General features: G+C 57.3%; 1 protein-coding gene across 3 annotated transcripts in view; it reads right to left on the bottom strand.

Moving 5' to 3' along the window:
- The window catches only part of PDE2A (phosphodiesterase 2A), a 69585-nt gene that overhangs the window by 3952 nt on the left and 39630 nt on the right, over positions 1 to 26003 (bottom strand). For all 3 annotated transcript variants that reach the window (XR_010469756.1, XM_065049644.1, XM_065049646.1), the window contains 28 exons: positions 15687 to 15776; positions 14237 to 14325; positions 11897 to 12006; positions 9634 to 9689; positions 9484 to 9543; positions 9242 to 9401; positions 9097 to 9149; positions 7034 to 7108; positions 6876 to 6917; positions 6712 to 6780; positions 6481 to 6611; positions 6057 to 6168; positions 5926 to 5965; positions 4441 to 4504; positions 4277 to 4355; positions 4029 to 4206; positions 2727 to 2839; positions 2378 to 2455; positions 2076 to 2198; positions 1917 to 1987; positions 1705 to 1827; positions 1534 to 1621; positions 1386 to 1433; positions 1084 to 1158; positions 887 to 986; positions 616 to 728; positions 498 to 536; positions 247 to 353 (listed from right to left, as the gene is read on the bottom strand). Coding sequence is in view for 2 of the 3 variants with exons in the window: in XM_065049644.1 (XP_064905716.1) it covers positions 247 to 353; positions 498 to 536; positions 616 to 728; positions 887 to 986; positions 1084 to 1158; positions 1386 to 1433; positions 1534 to 1621; positions 1705 to 1827; positions 1917 to 1987; positions 2076 to 2198; positions 2378 to 2455; positions 2727 to 2839; positions 4029 to 4206; positions 4277 to 4355; positions 4441 to 4504; positions 5926 to 5965; positions 6057 to 6168; positions 6481 to 6611; positions 6712 to 6780; positions 6876 to 6917; positions 7034 to 7108; positions 9097 to 9149; positions 9242 to 9401; positions 9484 to 9543; positions 9634 to 9689; positions 11897 to 12006; positions 14237 to 14325; positions 15687 to 15776 (2486 nt within the window). In the remaining variant the exon portion in view is untranslated. The remainder of the gene's footprint in view (positions 1 to 246; positions 354 to 497; positions 537 to 615; positions 729 to 886; positions 987 to 1083; positions 1159 to 1385; positions 1434 to 1533; positions 1622 to 1704; positions 1828 to 1916; positions 1988 to 2075; positions 2199 to 2377; positions 2456 to 2726; positions 2840 to 4028; positions 4207 to 4276; positions 4356 to 4440; positions 4505 to 5925; positions 5966 to 6056; positions 6169 to 6480; positions 6612 to 6711; positions 6781 to 6875; positions 6918 to 7033; positions 7109 to 9096; positions 9150 to 9241; positions 9402 to 9483; positions 9544 to 9633; positions 9690 to 11896; positions 12007 to 14236; positions 14326 to 15686; positions 15777 to 26003) is intronic.

Below are 26003 nucleotides of genomic sequence, written 5' to 3'. Positions count from 1 at the left end.
CCTTCAACTCTCTGAGAAGCCTTCAACTCCTGGAGATGCCTCCAACCCCATTGAGATGCTTCCAACCCCCTAAGATGTCTCTAACCACCTGAGATGCCTCCAACCCCACTGCCCCCATCCCTGTTGCTTGGAAACCACCCCAAACATCTACAAGACCTCCATCCCATCACCCCCATGGCCAAAAGGGGGTGAGGGGTGATGGGAAAGGTTCCCCCCCACCCTGGTGCCAGCCCTGGGTGGCCTCACTTGTAGATGGGCATGGCGATGTGCTCCATGAAGCTGATCTGCAGCTCAGGGATGTAGGCTTTCTCCCGGTCCATCATCTCCAGCGGCCGGTTGCCCATGGCTTTCTCCTGCAGAGGTGACAATGAAGACGTCAATACCAGTGCCCATCCCCTCCCCATTCCCAGCCAAGATGTCCCCCCCCCCCAACCTCATCCCAGCCCCTCTTGGTTCTCGCCAAGAGCATTGGCCAAACCCAACCGGGTGCCACCTACCAGGTCGCCTTGGGAGAAGAACTCCTTGTAGATCAGCTCCTGCAAGGGACAGGCTATCAGCAATGGGGTGGGGACATCCTTGACCTTCAAGGGGTCACATCCACGATGTGACACTCACCGCGATCTTCCTGGTGGTCTTCCAGCCCTTGGTTTGGTCTGAGAGGTCGCAGGAGGTCATGAGCAGGCAGAGCAGGAGGTTGTGGTGCTGCTTGTTCTTGGGGTCATACCCAACTGTCATGTGGGTGATGGGTGTTGGGGTCATGGGGGGGACTCGTCAAGGAGTCTCCACAACTCCCATCATCCCCTACATGGGGACTTGGGGGACCTTCTGTGCCACCTCCCAAGTGTTGGTGGGATAAGTTCCCACCACACAAGCTCAGGAGCTTCACCTTCTGCCATCTTTTGGAGGTCCTTGAAGATGCGGAGATGGTGGGCCAGGTCGGTGGCCAAGATGATGTCCCTCATCAGGTCCAACATGCGCTGATAGTCCTGCAGGACCAGGCGAGGTGGCTGGTGTCACCACCTCCATGCCCCTGCCATCCCGTGGGGGTGACACGGAGGGGTGGTACCAAAGCTGGGGACCCACCTTGCGGGAGAAGTGGTCGAAGATGTTGCAACCTTGGCTGTTGAGGATGGCAATGGCCTGGGCGAAGTGATGTCTCTGCAGAAGAATGTCAGGGGTTGGAAGGGATTGGAAAGGGGTTGGAAAGCTCATCCACTGCAACCCCCCCACCAGAGCAGGAACACCCAGATGAGGTTACACAGGAAGGTGTCCAGGCGGGTTGGAATGTCTGCAGAGAAGGAGACTCCACAACCTTCCTGGGCAGCCTGGGCCAGGCTCTGTCACACCATGGGGTGGCTTTTTTTTGGGGTGGGGGGAGATCTTACCTCCATGACGGAACCTTCTGAGCTGTACAATGCGGCCAGGACTGATTTCTACAAGGCAGAACATTCAGAATCATGGAGTTACAGGGGTGATGACCCCTCCAAAGCCACCCCTGTCTCCATCGCTGTCACCACACGCGTCCCATCTCACCGAGGCCACCTGGAAGGAGTTATTGGTGCCCCTGTGGTCCAGGTCGTGGCACATGCAGGAGATGAAGAGGGCGAAGATCTCGATGTCTCTGCAAAAGCAAGAAGGAGGGAAACTGAGGCAGGTGGGAGGGTGGGGAGAGCTCCCAGTTGGGGACAAGGGACAGGGACTCACTCCAGGTAGTTGACGAGCTCCAGGTTCTTGTAGAGCAGGTAGCAGAAGTGGGAGACAGAGAAGGCATGCATCCAGTTGTGGTACGGGGGGTCGCGGTAGCCCTTCTTCACCATCAGGCAGAACCTGGCAGGGGACAGGCGAGGACATCAGGTGACAAGGGTGTCACCACCCCCTCAGTGTCCCCCAGGTGGCTGTGGGGACAAGGAACCCACCGGGTGAGCGTCTGCCGGTCCATCTTGTAGGTGTTGATGAAGTTCATGTCCTGCAGCATGCTGAGGATGGCCTGTGGAGGGGACAAATAGGGGACAGGGGGTGACAATGACAGCAAGGAGGGGATGGTGGCAGTTGGGGAAGGTCCCCGTGTCCCTCACCATGGAGGTGTCGTCCTCAGGCAGCGAGCGGGGGGTGTAGGTGAACTTGGCGAAATTGGGGTCGATGGTGGCCACGGGCTGGATGCCCTCGCTCAGCAGCTTGGTGTACTCATCATCCGACACCTGTGGGAGCCGGAGTCCCCGAGCTGTCCCCAAGGTGTCCCCAAGCCATCCCCTGGGCCACAACAGCCCCAGCAAGCGCAGAGACCCCCAGGGTTCTCACCGCCACCCCCAAATGCCGCCACCATGGGGCGGAGTGTGGTGGCACTGTGCTGGCAGTGAGTGTCCCCGTGTCACCTCACCTTCATGTGGTACATCATCATCTCATTGGCCAGGTGGCTGCGGTACTGCGCCTCGTTCACCTTCTTGTACAGCAGCGACTGCGGGTGGGAGAGGGGGGGACAGGGGTGTTGGGGGGGGACAGACCCCCCCAAAATCCCCTCAACACCCCAGGAGGTCCCTGGTCCTCATCCCATCCCATCCCATCCCATCCCATCCCATCCCATCCCATCCCATCCCATCCCATCCCATCCCATCGCCACCACCACGTGTCCCCAAGGAACTGGGGCCACACACATGTCCCAGCTCTAGGACAGAGCAAGGGGACCTCCCTCATTCCCCCCCAATTTTGGGGTCCCTCCTGGGCCGTACGTGGGCGATGCTGATGCCACAATAGATGGAGAAGGCAGTGGCCAAGTCCTCGTCGAACTTGCTGAACCAGGGACCGTTGATCTTGTTGACCAGCTCGGCCACCCCGATGACCTCTGGGGACAGAGAGGGGGGACACGATCAGGCCCTCGTGCTGGGGACAGGATCATGCCACTGCACTGGGGACAGTGTCTGTGGGGGGACAGGATCGTGCCCAGGGACAGCACTGTGCCCACAAGCTGGGGACAGGATCGTGCCCGTGTACTAGGGATGGGGACAGTGCTGTGCCTGTGTGTTGGGGACAGGATGGTGACCAAGCACCAGGGATGGGGACAGTGATGCATCCATGTGTTGGGGACAGGATTGTGCCCATGCACTGGGGACAGGATCATGCCCCTGCACTGGGGACAGTGTGGCGTCTGTGGGGACAAGATCGTGCCTATGTGGTGGGGACAAGACTGTGCACGCACCTTGGGAACAGTGCTGTGTGTGTCTGCAGGGGACAGGACCACACTCAGGGACAGCGCTGTGCCCATGTGCTGGGCACAGGGTTGTACCCACATTATGGGGACAGGATTGTGCCTGTGTGTTGGGGACAGGATGATGCCCAAGCACCAGGGATGGGGACTGCGATGCATCCATGTGTTGGGGACAGGATTGTGCCCGTGTGCTTAGGAACAGACCTGTGCCCATGTGTTGGGGACAGGATCATGCTCATGTGCTGAGGACAGGATCGTGCCCACATGCTGGGGACAGGATGGTGCCCAAGTACCAGGGATGAAGACAGTGCTGTGCCTGTGTGACAGGGGACCAGATTGTGCCCATATTCTGGGGACAGCGCAGTGCTCATGTGCAGGGGACAGGATTGTGCCCCTGTGCTGGGGACAGGATCACGCCTGTGTTTTGGGGACAGGATCGTGCCCACATTCCAGGGACAGCGCTGTAGCGGTGTGATAGGGGATAGGGGACACGATCGTGCTCATGTGTTGGGGACAGGATCACGCTCACGTGTTGGGGACAGGATCATGCCTGTGCGTTGGCGATGGGGACAGCTCTGCGCCCATGCGCTGGGGACAGGATCACGCCTGTGTTTTGGGGACAGGATCGTGCCCACATTCTGGGAACAGCACTGTGTCCACATCATAAGGACAGGATTGTGCCCCTGTGCCAGGGACATCGCCACACCCACCATCTGGTGACAATGTACTGGGCAACCACGCCAGGACACCAAACCCTCCCCATGCAGGGTGATGTTTCTATGTCTCCTGTGCCCCCCGTGTCCCCGTGTCCCCCACGTCCCCGCACCCTGGCTCTCGTTCTTGATGGGGAAGCAGAGGATGTTGCGGGTGCGGAAGCCGGTGCTGTCGTCCACGCCGCGGTAGAAGAGCGGGTGCGAGTAGGCGTCCTTGATGTTGAGGATCTTCCCGGTGGTGGCCACGTGCCCGGCGATGCCCTGGTCCGCCGGGATGCGGATCTCGTAGCTCTGCGGTCATTGTCACCTGTCACCACCACGGTCACCCCCTGCGACACCGTCCCCTCGTCCCCGCGCTCACCTCGTCGTCCACCACACCGCCGTCAAACACTTTGGCCACCAGCTCGTGGCTCAGCCGGTCCAGCAGGAACACGGAGCATCTGCAAGAGACACGGCGGCCGCTGGTACCCACGGGGGTCCCACCCGTGTCACCGTGTCACCCCCCATCGGGTCGCGGTCACTCACATCTCGGCGTTGCTGAGGTTTCGCGCCTCCGTGATAATCTCCTGGAGCAGGACGGAGACGTCGTCTGTGGGGGGGGACATGGTCAGGGAGCCCCCCGGGAGGTGCTATGAGAGGGGAGGGGACACGGCAGAGACATGGGGGACAGAGGCTGCACCGAGCATGGGGCACATGTGTGCATGCATGTGTGCAAACCTGTGCATGTGTGTGCATAGTGAAGCGTGACGCAGCCTGTGCAAGCGGGCAGCAGCGTATGCAATGCAGCAGGATGCTGGTGTGTAGCACGAACTGCAGTCATGGGGGGGTGCATGTGTGTGTGCTTGCAGCCATGCGTGTGCTCCTGCAGAAGCACGTGTGTGTGCAGCTCCGTGCACGTGTGCAAGCAATGGTGTGTGCATGCACAGCAGAGTGTGGGTGTGCAGCTGTGTGTGTGCATGCAGCAGTGTGTGCAAGCGTGCAGCTCCGTGTGCATGCAGCAGTGTGTATGCAGCAGTGTACACACGCACATTTGTAAGTGCATGCAGTGCTCTGTGCTCATGCAATGTGTGAGCATGCATGTGCGTGCATGCAGCAGCACGTATCCATGCAGCAGCGCGTGCATGCAGCAGCACGTGCATGCAAACACATTTATAAGTGCACACAGTGCTCTGTGCTCATGCGATGTGCACGCACATATACATGCAGCAGTGAATGTATGCATGCAGCTCTGTGTGTGCATCAATGCATGTCCCTGCAGCTGTGTGTGTGTGCATGCAGCTCTCTGTGTGTGTGCAGCAGTTCATGTCCATGCCGCAGTGCATGTCCATGCCGCAGTGCATGCATGCAGCGCTACACGTGTGCATACACACTTACAAGTGCATGCAGCTCTCTGTGCTCATGCAATGTGCGCACACGCATGCATGAAGCAGTGCATGCATGTGCAGCTGTGTGTGCATGCAGCGGCATGTGTGCAGCAGCATGTGTGCATGCAGCAGTGCATGCGTGCAGCAGCACGTATGTGCATACACACTTCTAAGTGCACGCTGCACCCTGTGCTTGTGCAACATGCACACACACGTGCATGCAGGCAGCAGTGAGTCCATGCAGCAGTGTGTGCATGCACACATATTTACAAATGCACACGGTGCTCTATGCTCCTGCAACATGCACGCACACGTGCATGCATGCAGCAGTACAGGTCTGCATGCAGCTGTGTGTGCACCAATGCATGTGCCTACAGCAGTAGGTGTGCACGCAGATCTCTGTGTGCGTGTCCATGCAGCGGTGCATGCACACAGCACTACATGCGTGCATGTGCATTTACAAGCGCACACAGCCCTCTGTGCTCATGCAACTTGTGCACACGCATGCATGAAGCAGTGCAAGCGTGCATGCAGCTCCTGCCATCACCCCCCAGGGCTGGCAGCATAGGGGACACCCCCCAACCCCGCCAGGGAACAGGGGACCCCGGTGCCACCATCCCCTGGGGGTTCCACCCCTTGCACCTACCCAAGTGTGTGAAGAGGTTCTTGGCCACCTGCAGCAGGGCCTGGTCGGGGACAAAAGGGGACACCCTGTCAGCGAGCGGCGTGACGCAGGGACACGCACACACACGCGTGTGACACTCGTGTGACGCCCACCTGACACTCGCACTTGAGCTTCTGCTCCTTCTGGAAGGCCAAGGTGCTGGTGAGCACCGTGGACGTGTAGCAGAAGCAGTGCTGGATCTTGCGCTCGTCTGCCTCCGTGTAGCTGCCGGGGAGGAAGGGGGGACAGTCCCCATGGCCGTGGGGACACACACACACCCCCCTCAGTCCCCTGTCCCCAGAGGTCCCCATGCCACATCTTTCCCCCCCTTTCCTCCAGGATGATGCTCCATGGCTATGATGATGCTCCACAATGATGATGATGCTCCACAATGATGCTCCACAATGATGAGGATGTTCCACAATGATGAGGATGCTCCACCACCCCCAAAACCGTCCCCATCCCAGGAGGTTTGGTGACAAGGTGAGGGCCCGATCCTGTCCCCCCACCCCAAAAAAACAACCAGGTGCTGCTCACCTGTCCCCGCTCAGCTTGTTGAAGGCGCAGGCCAACGCCACCACCTGGGAGGTGGCCCGGCTGATGACAGGGACGCAGAGCATGGAGGTGACCTCACAGCCCAACATGCTACTCAGCTGCTTGTGCTCCTCCTGTTTTGGGGGGGGGACACACACATGATGTGACATCCCACCCCTCCCCACACCAAGGGACACTTTAAGGGGTGACAACCATGTCCCCAAGGTGTCCCACCTCGCTGATGTCCTTCAAGGTGATGGATTTCTTGTCCTCCACCACTTGGCCCAAGCGCCCGAAGGTGAGCTGTGGGTAGAGGGGACAGGTGACACAGGTGACACTGCTGTCCCTTCCCTGGTTGTGTCCCCTCCCCCCCACTGTGCCACCCCCTCCCTGCTCACCGAGAAGCTGATCTCCTCCTCCAGGACACGGTCCCCCACCACCTGGAGGATATACAGGGGGACAAGGGACAATGAGGTGACATGGGGTGGTGGCCAAGCCCTGGGGCGGCACACAGGGAGCCGCTGTCCCCACGAGGGACAATCCTGGTGACACCCACCTGGCAGAAGAGCTGGTGGTTGTCCTCAGAGACCAGCAGGAGGCAGCAGCTGAGCGACTGGGTCTCCTGCTTCAGCTGGGGAGGGGACATGGGGTGGTCAGCATCCCCAAACTGTCCCCAACGCGCTCTCAGGGCAGGATCCAACCCCTCCCTGTGCCCAGGGCACCCACACAGAGCCAGGTGTCCGCCCCAAAAAGCCTCTTCCCTGGGGCTGATCACGTTCGCTCTGGTCCCTACCGATGGCGAGGGCAAGGCTGTTCACTCTGGACCCTACTGAGGGCTGTGTACAGGGCACTAGAGGGAACCCTTAGGTTCTCTCTTGGAGTTCCTGTGCTTAGGGTGGCACTGTTAACTCTGGAGACTACTGATGGTTGTGACAAAGCTGTTTACTCTGGTCCCTACTGATGGCTGCACAGCTGATGCTTGAGACATTTCTTTGGCTTGGGAGGATTTTCTCACTTTAGAACCAAAATGAGGGTCTCTTGGGGCGAGCAGGGGCTGGGTGTTTAGTGTCCCCAAACTGTCCCCAAGCCCTGCAGGGGGGGGTGTGGCCCCTCCTCCTGCCCAGGGCACCCACATAAAGCCAAATGTCCCCTAAAAACTCTTCCCTGGGGCTGATCATGTTCACTCTGGTCCCTACTGATGGTGAGGGCAAGGCTGTTCACTCTGGACCCTACTGAGCGCTGTGTACAGGGCACTAGAGGGAACCCTTAGGTTCTCTCTTGGAGTTCCTGTGCTTAGGGTGGCACTGTTAACTCTGGAGACTACTGATGGTTGTGACAAAGCTGTTTACTCTGGTCCCTACTGATGGCTGCACAGCTGATGCTTGAGACATTTCTTTGGCTTGGGAGGATTTTCTTGCTTTAGAACCAAAATGAGGGTCTCTTGGGGCTAGCAGGGGCTGGGTGTTTAGTGTCCCCAAACTGTCCCCAAGCCCTGCAGGGGAGGGTGTGGCCCCTCCTCCTGCCCAGGGCACCCACATAAAGTCAAGTGTCCCCTAAAAACTCTTCCCTGGGGCTGATCATGTTCACTCTGGTCCCTACTGATGGTGAGGGCAAGGCTGTTCACTCTGGACCCTACTGAGCGCTGTGTACAGGGCACTAGAGGGAACCCTTAGGTTCTCTCTTGGAGTTCCTGTGCTTAGGGTGGCACTGTTAACTCTGGAGACTACTGATGGTTGTGACAAAGCTGTTTACTCTGGTCCCTACTGATGGCTGCACAGCTGATGCTTGAGACATTTCTTTGGCTTGGGAGGATTTTCTTGCTTTAGAACCAAAATGAGGGTCTCTTGGGGCTAGCAGGGGCTGGGTGTTTAGTGTCCCCAAACTGTCCCCAAGCCCTGCAGGGGAGGGTGTGGCCCCTCCTCCTGCCCAGGGCACCCACATAAAGTCAAGTGTCCCCTAAAAACTCTTCCCTGGGGCTGATCATGTTCACTCTGGTCCCTACTGATGGTGAGGGCAAGGCTGCTCACTCTGGACCCTACTGAGGGCTGTGTACAGGACACTAGAGAGGAACTTGTAGGTTCTCTTGGCGCTTCTGTGGTTAGGGTGGCAGCGTTAACTCTGGAGACTACTGATGGTTGTGACACAGCTGTTTACTCTGGTCCCTACTGATGGCTGCGCAGCCGATGCTTGAGACGTTTATTTGTCTTGGGGGGTTTCCCCTTTTTTTGGAAACAAAATGTGGGTCCCTGAAGGTGAGGGGGAGCCGGGGGAATGGTTAGTGTCCCCAAAATGTCCCCAATCTTCCGCCAAAGGCAGAATCTGGCCTCTCCTCTGTCTCCCTGTGCCCAGGGCATTCACACAGAGCCAGGTGTCCCCCCCAGAACTTCTTCCCTGTGGCTGATACAGTTCACTCTGGAGACTACTGATGGTTATGACAAAGCTGTTCACTCTGGTCCCTACTGATGGTTATGACAAAGCTGTTCACTCTGGTCCCTACTGATGACCACATAACTAATGCTCGATACTTTTCTTTGTCTTGGGGGGATTTTACCTTTTTTTTTGAAATAAAACAAGGGTCCCTGGACATGGCGGGGACTGGGGGGTGGCGTCACTACTCACATAATTGATGACCTTGAGCTGGAGCGAAGCGGCGTCCAGGTCATACAATTCACCTGCATGAGGGGCGAGAGCGCCAGGAGGGGCTCAGCACCCCAATTCCCCCCTCCCCGCGCATGTCCCCCTGTGTCCCACCCCCCGGCCTCACCGCAGAGCTGCAGGATCTTGCAGTCCAGGGGGGTGTAGCTGCTGTCGGGCACCTTCTCAGGCTTGGCCAAGGAGTTTTGGGAGGAGCTGGTAGAGAGGCTGACCTGGGGCCAGGGCTGCAGCTTCTGCAGGGCTTGCAGGCGCCGGAACGCCACCAGGGTCTGCGGCGGTGGCATGTGAGGGACAAGGGACAACGGGGTTGGGGACGGGGGGCGGCAGGTCCCCGGGCTGCGGGTGACTCACGTGTCTCTCCAGCGCGCGCAGGTTCTGCTCGTCCGGGTCACTCAGCTGGCCGCAGTGAACCTGGCAGGGACGGGGGGTGTGGGGTGAGGACCCCGGTGTCCGGGTAGTGTCACCGTCCCCCCAAAGCCCGGCCCGTGTCCCCGCGCTCACCAGGATGACGCAGATCACGGTCCCGCTGTCCTTGTCCACCAGTGGGATGATGAGCACTGGGAGGGGAGAGGGATGGTCCCCACTGGGCACCGGGGGCAGCCTGGGGTTTGTGTCCCTACCGTGTCCCCATGCATCACCCACCCAGATGTCCTCCTACCCATCCATCCCTCCTTCTTTCCATCCATCCATCCACAGATTCACAAGAGGTTTTGGGTGGAAGGGACCTTCCCAGCTCCCCCAGTGCCACCCCTGCCATGAGCAGGGACATCTTCATCAGCTCAGGTTGCTCAGAGCCCCATCCAGCCTGGCATGGGATGTCTGCAGGGATGGTTCATCCACCACCTCTCTGGCCAACCTGGGCTTCCATCCATCCATCCATCCGTCCATCCATCCATCCATCCATCCCTCCATCCCTCCACCTCCCTGCCTCCTTGTCCCCCAGGCACCCATCCGTCCCCATGCCCACCTGTCCCTCACCCATACGTCCTGCTTCCACCCACCTGTACGCGCACCCATCTCCCACCCACCCACCTGCATGCGATCTTCACCTGCCCACTTCCCCACCCATCCACCCATCAGCCCACCCACACACCTACCAACTCCCCCACCCACCCATTGACTCTCACACCTATCTACCCACCCATCTACCAACTCTCCCATCCATCCATCCACCAACCTACCCACCCACCAACTCTCACACTCATCGACCCACCCATCTACCCACCAACACATCTGCCCACCCACCCATCCATCCATCTACCCACCCACCCACACATCTGCCCACCCACCCACTCATCCATCTACTCACCTATCTATCCATCAACCCACCCATCCACACATCCATCTACACACGCATCCATCTACTAACTCTCCTGTCCATCTACCCCTCCATTCATCCCTTCATCCATCCCTCCATCCATCCATTCATCCACTGATTTACCCACCCACTAACTCTCCCACCCATCTACCCACCCACCCACCCAGCTACACACTCATCCATTACCCACCCATCTGCCAACTCTTCCATCCATCCATCCATTCATCCATCCATTCATCCATCCACCTACTGACTCTCACATATATATGCCCATCCATCCATCCACATACCCATCACTCTACCGGCTCTCCCATCTACCCACCCATGCATCCACCCACCTACCAACCCAACCACCCATCCATCCACTCACTCATCCATTCACCCACCCATCTACCAACTCTCCCATCCATCCCTCCCTCCCTCCCTCCCTCCATCTATCCATCCCTCCAGCCACCCAGACACCCACCCATCCATCTACCCACCCAACTACCAACTCTTCCATCCCCCCTCCATTCACCCAACCACTCACCCACTGACCTAGCCGCCCACCAACACTCACACTCATCTACCCACCCATCCATCTACCCACCCACCCATCTACCAACTCTCCTATCCATCCCTCCATCCATCCTTCTGTCCATCCAGCCATCCCTCCATCTATTCTTCTATCCATCCTTCCATGCCTCTATCCATCCATCCATACCTCCATCCATCTCTCCATTCTTCCATCCCTCTATCCAACCCTCCACCCCTCCCTCCCTCCCTCCATCTCTTCATCCATCCATCCATCCATCCCTCCATCCCCATATGCATCCCTCCATCCTTCCCTCTCTCTCCATCCATCCCTCCACCTCTCCCTCCATCCCTCCATCCATCCACCCACTGACCGACCCACCCACCAACATTCACACTCATCTACCCACCCATCCATCTACCCACCCACCCATTCTACCAAATCTCCTATCCATCCCTCCATCCATCCATGCATCCATACTTCTATCCACCCAGCCATCCCTCCATCTATCCTTCTATCCATCCTTCCATGCCTCTATCCATCCATCCCTCCCTCCATCTATCCTTCTATCCATTCTTCCATCCATCCATCCATCCTTCCATGCCTCTATCCATCCATCCATCCCTCCATCCATCTTTCCATCCTTCCATCCCTCTATCCAACCCTCCATCTCTCCCTCCCTCCATCCATCTCTTCATCCATCCATCCATCCATCCCTCCATCCTTCCATCCCTCCATCCCCATATCTATCCCTCCATCCTTCCCTCTGTCTCTCCATCCATCCCTCCACCCCTCCCTCCATCCTTCCATCCCTCCATCCATCCACCCACTGACCGACCCACCCACCAACACTCACACTCATCTACCCACCCATCCATAAACCCACCCACACATTTGCCCACCCACCCCCACCCTGTCCCCCCCAGCCCCACCTTGCGTGCCGGGTGCCAGGGGTGCTGCCAGTGTCCCCAGCTGCTGGGCGGGGGGCTCGGCGGGGGGCAGCCCCCCACACTGCACCCGCTGCTGCCTGCGCACCGCGTCCCTGCGGGGATGGGACACCCTGAGCCACCGCCCGCAGGGACACCACTGCCCCCCCGGGCAGGGACACCCCCCAGCAGGGACACCCCCAGCAGGGACACCCCCGGACAGGGGACCTGTATGTTTGGGAAGGGGACAGGCCACCAGGACTGCACAGCATGTGTGAGCGTGTGTGTCCCTTGCACACACACAGCGCCTGTGCACGTGTGTCACCCTGTGTACGCGTGTGTCCCTGTGCATGCGTGTGACCCCTGCACAGGCACAGCACCGTGCTCGTGTGTATCCCTGTGCACGTGTCCCTGTGCACATGCATACGTGTGTCCCTGTGCACACGTGTGTGTCCCTTGCACACGTGTCTGTGTGCACACGTGTGTATCTTGCACATGCACAGCACTGTGCACATGTGTGTCCCCGTGCATGTCTGTGTGTCCCTATGCATGTGTGTCCCTGTGCACACATGTGTCCCTTGCACATGCACAGCACTGTGCACACACGTGTGTCCCCGTGCATGTCTGTGTGTCCCTGTGCATGCGTCCCTGTGCACACGTGTGTGTCTTGCACATGCACAGCACCATGCACACGTATGTGACCCTGTGCATGTGTGTGTATCTCTCTGCACGTGTGTGTGTCCCCTACACATGCACAGCACCATGCACGTGTATCCCTGTGTATGTCTGTGTGTCCCTGTGCACATGTGTCCCTGTGCATACAGGTGTGTCCCTGTGCAAGTATATGTCCCTGTGCACACATGTCTTGCACATGCACAGTGCTGTGCACACGTGTCCCTGTGTATGTCTATGTCCCTGTGCACTTGCATCCCTGTGCACACGTGTGTCCCTTACACAAGCACAGCACCATGCACACGTGTGGATCTCTGTGCATTTCTCCGTGTCCTTGTGCACACGTGTGTCTTGCACATGCACAGCACCGTGCGCACATGTGTGTCCATGCGCATGCGTGTGTTCTTGCACACGTACAGCACCTCTGCACGTGTCCCTGCATGCACACAGTGCCTATGCTTGTGTGTCACCCTCTGCATGTGTGTCCCCATGCACGTGTGTTGTCCCTGTGCACACACATGTCCCTGTACACGCGTGTGTGTCCCTGTGCACGTATCCCTGCACATGCACAGTGCCTGTGCACGCGTGTGTCCCTGTGCACGCGTGTGTCCTTGCACATACATGGTAACTCTGCACGTGTCCCTTGCACACATGCAGCACCTGTGCATGTGTGTGTGTCCTTGGGCATGCCTGTGTGTCCCTTGCACATGCACAGCGCCTGTGCACGTGTGTCACCCTGTGCACAGGTGTGTGTGTCCCTGTGCACGTCCCTGCACGTGCACAGCGTCTCTGCGCACGTGTGTTCCTGCACACACAGTGCGTGTGCATGCGTGTGTCACCTTGTGCACGTGTGTGTTGTTGTGCACACGTGTCCCTGCACATGCACAGTGTGCCCTGCACACCCTGTGCCACACTGGTGACATCTCCTGGGGAGCTCCCTGGGGGTGGCTGTGGGGACACGGAGGGGACAGGGATGGGATGAAGATGAGGATGGAGATGGGATGGACACAGAATGATAATGGGGATGCAGACAAGGACAGAGAAGGGGACAGGGATGGGATAGGGACAGGAACGGGGACAGGGATGGGACGGGGACAGGAATGGGGACACAGATGGGGACAGGGATGAGGATGGAGACAGAGATGGGGAAAGAGTGAGGACAGGGATGAGGAAAATGAGGGGATGGGGACAGGAATTAGGACAGGGACAGGGACAGTGAGGGGACAGAGATGGGGACATAGATGGGGATGGAGACAGAGATGGGGAAAGAGTGAGGACAGGGATGGGGACAATGAGGGGACGAGGATGGGGACAGGGATGGGGATGGGGACAGAGATGGGGACAGGGATGGGGACGGGGATGGGGACGGGGATGGGGACAGAGATGGGGACAGGGATGGGGACAGGGATGGGGACAGAGATGGGGATGGGGACAGGGATGAGGATGGGGACAGGCATGGGGATGGGGACAGGCATGGGGATGGGGATGGGGATGGGGATGGGGATGGGGACAGGGATGGGGATGAGGATGGGGACAGGGATGAGGATGGGGACAGGCATGGGGATGGGGACAGGCATGGGGATGGGGACAGGCATGGGGACAGGGATGGGGATGGGGATGGGGACGGGGATGGGGACGGGGATGGGGACAGTGAGGGGTCAGGGCCATGCTCACCTGAGTGTCCCCTCGGGTGGCAGCTCATGGGGGGGGTCGTCGCAGACCAGCCGGGTGTCCCCATCCCGCAGGTAGATGCAGACACGCTCCTGGATATAATGGGCTGTGCTGTGGGACGGGGACCCCCACCCCGACCCCCACCCCAACCCCCACCCAGCCCAGGCTCAGCCACACATGTATGTAAACACATGTGCATAACCACACATGTATGTAAACACATGTAAATAGAAACCTGTGCACACCCATACCTGTGCATAAACACACGTGCACACCTACACATGTACGTAAATACAGGTACATGAACACACGTATATAAACACATACAAATATACATGTGCACATCCACACACACATGTAAACACGTACATACCCACACATGCGTGCACCCACACACATAAATAAGCAAATGTGCACACCCACACAGGTGCTTAAATACACGTACGTACACATACATGTACATAAACACATACACACTTACACATGTGCATAAACATGGGTACATATGCACACATGTATGCAAACACGCGTGCACACGAACACACACACGCATGCACACGTGCACACAGCCATGCACACGTGCATGCACACCCATATATTTTGCACACCTGTGCACACACGCACCTGCACATGTGTGCATATGGACAGTGCACATGCTTGTACACACACACGAGCACCCAAGTGCACCCAGAGTGCACCTGCTCACACACACGTGCACACGTGTGCGCACACCTTCACATCTGCACACACCTGCACATGCCCATGCACGCGTGCACATATGCACACACCTGCACATGTTTGCAAACACCTGTGCACATGTGCACATCTGCACACAGCTGTGTACACATGCATGCACATGTACGCACACCCCTGCACACACCTGCACCTGGGGCCAGTACAAGCACCAGGGCCACCGGCATCCCAGGGCCACCACTGGCACCAGGGTGACCAGCAGCACAAGGGCCACCGGAATACCAGGGTCACCATGAGCACCAGGGCCACCAGCATCCCAGGGCCACCACTGGCACCAGGGTGACCAGCAGCACAAGGGCCACCAGATCAGCAGTGTCACCATGAGCACCGGGGCCACCAGCATCCCAGGGCCACCATGAGCATGAGGGTCACCGCTACCACCCCAGAGCCACCACCAGCACCCCAGGGCTACCCCTGGCCCCAAGGCCACCAGCACCCCATGGCCACAAGGTCACCATGGGCCACGCAGCTCCTGCGTGACCCCTGAGTCCCAGCGACTGAAAGTCACCAAAGTCAACCCAAAAGCTTCAAACAGCAACCAGGGGACAGGTGACATGTGGCCCATATAGGGCGAGGACACTGAGATGGGCTGGGGTGGGGGGGTCAGCTCAATCAGCAGAGAATCCACCCCACAGGGTCCCCTCCAAACCCCCAGGGGGGCCAGATTGTGCCCCACATCCCCCCCACACCCCCCACGTACCACGGCGGGCAGCAGGGTGACGAGGGCATGGCGGAGGGTGTCCCGCAGGGAGGTGACCTCGATGACGGCCCCCAGGCTCAGCAGGGCGTCCTGGGGAGAAAGCAGAGCAGGGTCAATGGGGGGCACTGGGTGTACTGGGAGCACTGGGCGGGAGAGCCGGCACAGAGGGGGTGGCACTGGGAGAGTGTCCCCAGGGTCAGCAGGATGGTGGCACTAACGTCACATTTGGGTATACGTGGGCCTGCACGAGCCACATTGGCGTCGGCACGAGTCACATCGTTGTCTGCATGAGCCGCAATGTCTGCATGAGCCGCAAGGTCTGCACGAGCCACATTGGTGTCTGCACTAGCCACGACAACTGCACAAGCCATATAGATGCCTGCACAAGCCACAACATCTGCACAAGCCATATAGACACCTGCATAAGCCACGGTGTCTGTACGAGCCACATCGACATCCACATGAGCCACACTGACATCTGCATGAGCCACAGCAACATGGGCATGAGCCACAACATCCACATAAGCCACACTAACGTGTGCACAAACCACAACTGCATGAGCCACATTGATATCTGCACGAGCCACAACATCTGCAGGAGCCACACTCATGCCTGTCTGAGCCACATTAACGCCTGCACAAGCCATGTCTGCACGAGCCACATCAACGCCTGTATGGGCCATGACAGCTGAACAAGCCACAATGATGCCTGTCCAAGCCACGTCAATGTCTGCATGAGCCATAACATCTGCACAAGCCACACCGACACCTGCACAAGCCACGACATCTGCACAAGCCATATAGATTTCTGCAAAAGCCGTGATGTCTGTACGAGCCACATTGACATCCACATAAGCCACACTAATATGTGCACAAACCACACCTGCATGAGCCACATCGACATCTGCACAAGCCACGGTGTCTGTACAAGCCACATTGACATCCACATGAGCCACGCTGACATCTGCGTGAGCCACATCGACATGGGCATGAGCCACAACATCCACATAAGCCACTATAACATGTGCACAAACCACACTTGCATGAGCCACATCGACATCTGCACAAGCCACAACATCTGCACAAGCCATGATGTCTGTACGAGCCACATTAACGCCTGCACAAGCCATGTCTGCACGAGCCACATCGACGCCTGTATGGGCCATGACAGCTGAACAAGCCACAATATGCCTGTACAAGCCACATCAATGTCTGCATGAGCCATAACATCTGCACAAGCCACATCGACACCTGCACAAGCCACAATGGGTGCACAAGCCACATCGATGTCTGCACAAGCCACGACATCTGCACAAGCCATATAGATTTCTGCAAAAGCCATGATGTCTGTACAAGCCACATTGACATCCACATGAGCCACACTAATGTGTGCACAAACCACACCTGCATGAGCCACATCGACATCTGCACAAGCCACGGTGTCTGTACGAGCCACATTGACATCCACATGAGCCACACTGACATCTGCATGAGCCACAGCAACATGGGCATGAGCCACAACATCCACATAAGCCAGACTAACGTGTGCACAAACCACACCTGCATGAGCCACATTGACATCTGCACGAGCCACAACATCTGCAGGAGCCACAACCATGTCTGTCTGAGCCACATTAACACCTGCACAAGCCATGTCTGCACGAGCCACATCGACGCCTGTATGGGCCATGACAGCTGAACAAGCCACAATGATGCTTGTACAAGCCACATCAATGTCTGCATGAGCCATAACATCTGCACAAGCCACATTGACGCTTGCACAAGCCACAATGGGTGCACAAGCCACACTGATGTCTGTATGAGCCACATCAACGCCTGCATGAGCTGTAACATCTGCACGAGCCACATCAACATCTGCAGAAGCCACACCTGCAAGAGCCACATCAACAACTGCACAAGTCACATCTGCATGAGCCACATCAACATCTGTGTGATCAACATCTGCGTGAGTCACATCAACATCTGTACAAGCCACACTGACATCTGCGCAAGCCACATTGCTGCCTGTACGAATCACAACATCTGCACGGGCCACATCAATATCTGCACAAGCCACAACATCTGCATGAGTAACATCAACATCTGTACAAGCCACACTGATGCCTGCACAAGCCACATTGACACTTGCACAAGCCACGATGTCTGCAGGAGCCACACGGACATCTGCACAAGCCACACTGGCATCTGCACGAGCCACATCAACACCTGCACTAGCCATGTCAGTGCCTGCACTAGCCACACCGCCCCCAGTGCTAGCCAGGCCAGCACCTGCACTAGCCACACCAGGCTTGCACTAGTTATGTAAATACTTGCACTAGCCACGCCACCACCAGTGCTAGCCATGTCCATGCCTGCACTAGCCATGCCAACACTGGCACTAGCCATGTCAGTGCCTGCACTAGCCACACCAACACTGGCACTAGCCATGTCCTTGTCTGCACTAGCCATGTCAATGCCTGCACTAGCCACGCTAACATCAGCACTAGCCATGTCCATGCCTTCACTAGCCACGCTAACACCAGCACTAGACATGTCCATGCCTGCACTAGCCATGTCAGTGCCCACACTAGCCACGTCCTTGCCTGCACTAGCCACACCAACACTGGCACTAGCCACGTCCATGCTTGCACTAGCCACATCCATGCCTGCACTAGCCATGTCAGTGCCTGCACTAGCCATGCCAACACTGGCACTAGCCATGTCCGTGCCTGCACTAGCCACGCTAACACCAGCACTAGACATGTCCATGCCTGCACTAGCCATGTCAGTGCCCACTTGTGCTAGTGCCCACACTAGCCACGTCCTTGCCTGCACTAGCCATGTCAGTGCCTGCACTAGCCACACCACCCCCCACACTACAGAGCGAGCAGCGCATCTGGTGGCCCTGCCCTTAAATATTTGAGCCGGTGCCAGTTCCATTGCACTAATTACCTGGGGACCAGCCCAGTTCCATCCCCACTCCCCACCCCACGGGGTGCACAGATGGGGGGACCCCCGGAGGCCCCCACTGTCCCCAAAACCCCCCCCCGAGGGGGCCCCCCGGGCAGGAAAATTCCTGCCGTTGCCCATAACCATTAATCACCGGCTGGGCGGAGGAGCTGGATAAAGCATCTCGCAGGCGCCAAGAGCTCGTTGCAGGATTAACGACCCCGCGGAGGGACGAGGATGGAAAAACTGGGGGGAACCCCGTGACCCTGCCCCCCCGGCTCCATTCCTGCCTCCAGCCCTTGGATAACCATGATGTTTTATGGGAATAATTATTCCGTGTATGACGGGAACAGGCGGCGGCTCTGTGTCGGAGCCAGGATTTGCTCGTCCGTCGCGTTGCTGAGCTCCATCAACACCCACAACCACCCCGGTGTCACCCCCTGGGGACCGTCCCCAGCCCCTCGTGGGGACAATCGCAGCTGACGATGTGGTCCCGGTTGTTATTCCAACAGGGCTGCATCTCCAGTCACTTACTCACACTGGAGACACATGCACTGTAGAATACAGCCAGGCCTGGCGTGTCCGTCCTGCTGTCCCTTTGTCCCTCTGTCCCTCTGCGGTGGCTCGGAGTCCCCGTTGTGTGTGGGTGGAGAGCCCGAGCGGGACCCCCGGGGCTGTTTGGAGCATCAAATGCCGGTGGCACGCTGGGCACGGGGACGGACAGACGGCAGCTGGACATGGGCGGTGGCTTTAATAGGGTCGGGAATGTGGGGCTGACCCCGGAGGGGGTGGACAAAGCTAAAATAAACCATCCCTGGAGTTGAGAAGGGGGGTGGAGGCAGGTGGGGGGTGTTTGCTGTATGGGGAAGTGAGGGGAGCGTGGCTGGCCTGGGTCCATCTCAGCCCGCTTGTCCTGGTCATCCTGCTCAACCCCCTCAATCCACTTGTCCTGTGTATGCCATTTGTCCTGCTCATCCCACTTGTCCCACTCATCCCACTCATCCTGTGTATCCCACTTGTCCTGCTCATCCCACGCATCCCACTCATCCCAGTCATCCCACTCATCCTGCTTGTCCAACTCATCCCACTCATCCTGCTCAACCTGTGTATCCCACTTGTCCCTGTCATCCCACTCATCTTGCTCTTCCCACTCATGTCCCACTCATCCCACTTGTCCCACTCACCCTACTCATCCTGCTTGTCCTACTCATCCCACTCATCCAACGGATCCCACTTGTCCCTGTCATCCCACTCATCCTGCTCTTCCCACTCATGTCCCACTCATCCCACTTGTCCCACTCACCCTACTCATCCTGCTTGTCCTACTCATCCCACTCATCCAACGGATCCCACTTGTCCCTGTCATCCCACTCATCCTGCTCTTCCCACTCATGTCCCACTCATCCCACTTGTCCCACTCACCCTACTCATCCTGCTTGTCCTACTCGTCCCACTCATCCTGCTTATCCAACAGATCCCACTTGTCCCAGTCATCCCACTTGTCCCAGTCATCCCATTCATGTCCGGCTCATCCTGCTTGTCCCACACATCCTGCTCATCCTGTATATCCCATTTGTCCTGCTCATGCCACTTGTCCCACTCATCTCATTCATGTCCCATTCATCCTGCTCGTTCCACTCATTCAACTTGTCCCACTTATCCTGCTCATCCCCTTCATCCCACTTGTCCTGCTCATCCTACTCATCCTGTTCATCCTACTTGTCCTACTCATCCCATACATCCTGCTCCTCCTGTATATTCCACTTGTCCCACTCATCCCCCTTATCCCACTTGTCCTGCTCATCCCACTAGTCCCACTTATCCCACTCATCCTACTTGTCCCACTCATCTCCCTCATCCTGCTTGTCCTGCTCATCCCACTCATCTTGTTCATCCCTCTCATCCCACTTATCCTGCTCATCCCATTCATCCTACTTGTCCCACTCATGCCATTTATCCCCCTCATCCCACTTGTCCTGCTCATCCCACTCATCCTGTTCATCCTACTTGTCCTACTCATCCCATACATCCTGCTCATCCTGTATATCCCACTTGTCCTACTCATCCCCCTCATCCCACTTGTCCTGCTCATCCCACTCATTCCACTTACGCTGCTCACCCATTCATCCTACCTGTCCCACTCATCCTGCTTGTCCTGCTCATCCCATTTATCTTGTTCATCCCCCTCATCCCACTTGTGTCGCTCATCCCACTCATCCTGTATATCCCACTTGTCCCACTCATCCTGTTCATCCCACTCATCCTGCTTATCCTGTGTCCTGCTCATCCCACTTATCCTGCTCATCCCACATTCTCCCACTTGTCCTGCTCACCCTGCTTCTCCTCTTTGTCCCACTCATCCCACTTATCCCACTGGTCCCACTTATCCCATGTGTCCCACTGCTCACCCTGCTTGTCCCACTCACTCATCCCACTTCCACTGCTCACCCAGCTTGTCCTGCTTGTCTCACTCATCCCATTCATCCCATTGATCACCATAAATTATAACCATTAATTAACCATTAATCAATCAGTGCTGGCTCATGGTCACCCTGCTGTCCCCCAGCTCCCTTTCCCCTACACTGCTCGTCCCACTTGTCTACAAAATGCAGGGGGACACAGCTGTCCCCGTATCCCCCCCAAATTCCTCCTGCTGCTGGGGATCCCGGATGCCATGATGTCCCCATTGTTGCCGAGGAGGTGACAAGGAGGGGAAACATGGATGGGGGTGTCCCTCCTCTTCACCAGCATCTCGGTGCCAGCAGGCTGGGATCCAGGCTGCATCCTTGCCAAGGAGCTCATTAAGGAGCTCATTAAGGGACTAATTAAGGGGCCAATTAACCTCTCAAAGGCAGGCGGAACTTGTTTCACTATCCCCTGGGACGCTGGAGGTGGCAGCAAGAGGACAGGGAACGCCCCCCGTCCCCCCCCAGTTTAGGGCTGCAGCTGGGGGGGCTCTCTGGATCCATCTGGGTGTCACTGAGGTTGTCACCAAGGTTGGGGACACCGGTTGTGCTACAACCACCCCCCACATTAGGAGAAAACAACCCCCACCCGGACCATGGGTTGCACGCCCCCCCCCCCCGAAAAATTGCACCTTTTACATTCTCCCCCCCCCTTTTTTCATTTTGGAGCGTCCCGTCCCCATGCAAGTGGGGTGTTTTTTATAGGGGGGGACACCTGGGCAAGTGGAATTTGCACCAGCAAGAACTTAAACCCAGCACTGGGCTTTGCTTTAACGAAGGGGAAACTGAGGCACGATCCGGGGGGGGGCTGAGGCACCCGAGGAAATCATTAAATTATTAATCCCAGCCCAGTTTTGCTGTAAAAAACATGCAAGACTTCATAAATTATTTGAGCGCGGGGGCGTCCATCTCCCCGGGGGGGCTGATCCGCCTGGGGACGCGGGGGAAATGATCCCAATTAATTCTGTTTAACTAATTAATGCGTTACCCCCCCCCCGCCTCCCCGCAATCCGGACATCGCATTGTCTGGCCGAATTCACCCCCGCCCCCCCCCAAAAAAAAAGCCAAGCTTAAGGATCCCAATTAAATTAAATTCGGGTTCCTCGACCCCAAATTAAATTAATTAGAGCATTCCAGATGCTGAGTCTGCACATTTTCATAGCCATCATCACCCCCCCCCCCCCCCCATGCGACTCGGGTTGCAAAGGGATGAGGATGCTTGAGAGCGCAAGGGGGGTTTGGGACAGGGACCCCCCCCCCCCATCACTACAATAATCACTTTGCCCTGAGGCGGGTGCAGCCGGGCCCCCCCCAGCCCCGTGTCCTTTTATTTGGGGGGGGCTTTGCAGGTGTCAAGGACCCAGGAGCCCCCCCAGGAGCTACAAACACCACCCCCCCCCAACTCCCCCCCAGCATCTCCCCGCCCGAGCATTTGCCGAACAATCTGGCGCTGTTAAAAATATCCCCGAGCTGTGATTCATCCGCCTCCGGCTGTGCCGACCCCCCCTGCCCGCTCCCTCCCCGGGGGGGCCCTCCCCGACACCCCCCCCGGCCGCCGGTTAAATATAGCGCGGCCCCGGGGGGTGATGGAGCAGCGTGGGGCTGACAACGGGAAGGGGAAAAGACACGAGTGGGGAAACGGAGGCACGGAGCGGGAGAGCAACTCCCAAAAGCAGCGGGAACACGCTGAAGTGGCAAGTGGGGAAACTGAGGCACGTAGCAGCAACTCCTGAAAGCGGCAGGAAAACGATGCGGTGACGAGCGGGGAAACTGAGGCAGGAAAGTGATTCCTGAAAGCAGCGGGAAAACGATGTGGTGACAAGTGGGGAAACTGAGGCACAGAACAATGATTCCCTAAAGCAGCAGGAAAACACTGCATGGCAAGTGGGGAAACTGAGGCACAAAGCTGCGACACCTTAATGCATCAGGAAGACAGGGCAGTGCTAAGGGGGGAAACTGAGGCACAGAGCGGTGACTCCTGAAAGTGGCAGCAAAACGCTGCAGTGACAAGTGGGGAAACTGAGGCATGAAGTAGCGACACCTTAACACATCAGGAAAACAGTGCAGTGCTCAGTGGGGAAACTGAGGCACAGAGCACGGAAGCAACTCCCAAAACCAGCGGGAACATGCTGAGGTGACAAGTGGGGAAACTGAGGCACGAAGTGGCGACACCTTAATGCGTCAGGAAAACAGTGCAGTGCTCAGTGGGGAAACTGAGGCACAGAGCACGGAAGCAACTCCCAAAACCAGCGGGAACATGCTGAGGTGACAAGTGGGGAAACTGAGGCACAGAGCAGCCACCCCTAAAAGTAGTGGAGAAACACTGGGGTGGTGAGTGGGGAAACTGAGGCACGAAGCAGCGACCCCTGAAAGCAGCAGGAAAACACTATAGTGACTCCTGAAAGTGGCAGCAAAACGCTACAGTGGCAAGTGGGGAAACTGAGGCACGAATTTGCAACACCTTAGTGCGTTGGGAATACAGTGCAGTGCTCAGTGGGGAAACTGAGGCACAGAGCAGGGAAGTGACTCCCAAAAGCAGCTGGATAAAGCTGCAATGCCAAGTGGGGAAACTGAGGCTCGCAGCAGCAACTCCTGAATGTGGCCGGAAGACACTACGGTGTTGAGTGGGGAAACTGAGGCACGGAGCGGGGACTCCTTAACACAGCAGGAAAATGCTGCGGTGCCAGATGGGGAAACTGAGGCATGGAGAGGGGAATCCTGAAAGCAGCAGGAAATGCTGCGGTGCCAAGTGGGGAAACTGAGGCACAAAGTGGCGACACCTTAATGTGTCAGGAAAACAGTGCAGTGCTAAGTGGGGAAACTGAGGCACGGAGCAGTCACTCCTAAAAGCAGCAGGAAAACACTGTGATGCCGAGTGGGGAAACTGAGGCAGGAAAGTGATTCCTGAAAGCAGCGGGAAAACGATGTGGTGACAAGTGGGGAAACTGAGGCACAGAACAATGACTCCCTAAAGCAGCAGGAAAACACTGCATGGCAAGTGGGGAAACTGAGGCACAAAGCTGCGACACCTTAATGCGTCAGGAAGACAGGGCAGTGCTAAGTGGGGAAACTGAGGCACAGAGCGGTGACTCCTGAAAGTGGCAGCAAAACGCTGCAGTGACAAGTGGGGAAACTGAGGCACGAAGTGGCGACACCTTAATGCGTTGGGAATACAGTGCAGTGCTAAGTGGGGAAACTGAGGCACAGAGCAGGGAAGCAACTCCCAAAAGCAGTGAGAACACGCTGAGTTGGCAGATGGGGAAACTGAGGCACAGAGCAGCCACCCCTAAAAGTAGTGGAGAAACACTGGGGTGGTGAGTGGGGAAACTGAGGCACGAAGCAGCGACTCCTGAAAGCAGCAGGAAAACACTATAGTGCCCAGTGGGAAAACTGAGGCACAGAGCGGTGACTCCTGAAAGTGGCAGCAAAACACTGCAGTGGCAAGTGGGGAAACTGAGGCACGAAGTGGTGACACCTTAATGCGTTGGGAATACAGTGCAGTGCTCAGTGGGGAAACTGAGACACGAAGTGGCGAGACCTTATTGCATCAGAAAAGCAGTGCAGTGGTAACTGGGGAAACTGAGGCACGGAGCAGCGACTCTTGAGAGCAGCAGGAAAACTCTGTGGTGCCCAGTGGGGAAACTGAGGCAGGGAAATGATTCCTGAAAGCAGCAGGAAAACGATGCAGTGACGAGCGGGGAAACTGAGGCACGGAGCAGGGACCCCTTAAATCAGCAGCTAAACAGTGCAGTGCTCAGTGGGGAAACTGAGGCACGGAGCGGTGACTCTCAAAGGCAGCAGGTCCCATTTTATATGTTCCCCCGGGAATCTATGGCAGCCGGGGCGGGTATGGAAGCAGCACACCCAGCGCTGGCCGCGGTCCAGGACAGACAGACAGATAGACAGATAGACAAGAGCCAGCAGCCCCGCCGGGAAGCCATCCATCCATCCACCGCTCCCAGCCCTGCCTGCCCTCCCAAATTACATTGCTTTAATTAAATCAGGCAGCAGAGAACCTGTAACCCGAGGTAGCTGCTTAATTAGCTCATCTGTTATCGGGGGGCTAATGAGCGCTAACGGGAAGGCGCTGGGACTGGGGTTGGGTGGGAAGGGCTGAGCTGGGCCCGGCGCATCCCTGCACCGACTTAATCTCGGCCTTAAGCAGAACGTGAGAGGCACAAGGAGCTGCCTAATCGCACCAGGATGGGCTGTTGGCTGCTCCTTAAACGGCGTTTTAAAACGATTTCGGGTGCTTTTGGTGTATTAGCGGGTCCCAGCTGAGCGGGCTGCAGCTCCATCGCAGTTGCAGGGAGCCGTGGCTTGTGCGGCATCGCTATTTGCACAAGGCGGTTTGCACGGGGAATTTGCACAAGGAGACTGGCATGGGGCAGCTTGTGTGGAGTATTTGCACAAGGTGGTTTGCACAAGGCAGTTTGCACAGGGCGGTTTGCACGGGGAATTTGCACAGGGCCATTGACACAGGGCAGTTTGGATGGAGGATCTGCACAGGCTATTTGCACAGGCCGTTTGCACAAGGCGGTTTGCACAGGCCATTTGCACACGAGCAGTTTGCACAGGGAATTTGCACGGGGTGGTCTGCACAAACCATTTTTGCACAGGCTGTTTGCACGGGGTGGTTTGCGTGTGGCAATTTGCACAGGGGCAGTTCCCACAGGGTATTTGCTTAGGGTGCTTTGCACAGGCCATTTGCACAGAGAAGTTTGCACAGGCCATTTGCACAAGGTGGTTTGCACAAGCAGTTTGCACCGGGCATTTGCATGGGGTATTTGCACAGTGTGGTTTGCACAGACCACTTGCCCAGGGTGCTTTGCACAGGTCACTTGCACAGACCATTTGCACAGGGTGATTTGCACAGGCTATTTGCACAAGGCGTTTGCACAAA

This window comes from Columba livia, chromosome 1 (genome assembly GCF_036013475.1).
Source record: "Columba livia isolate bColLiv1 breed racing homer chromosome 1, bColLiv1.pat.W.v2, whole genome shotgun sequence".
NCBI lineage: Eukaryota > Metazoa > Chordata > Aves > Columbiformes > Columbidae > Columba > Columba livia.
This window is presented reverse-complemented; position numbering and strand designations above follow the sequence as displayed.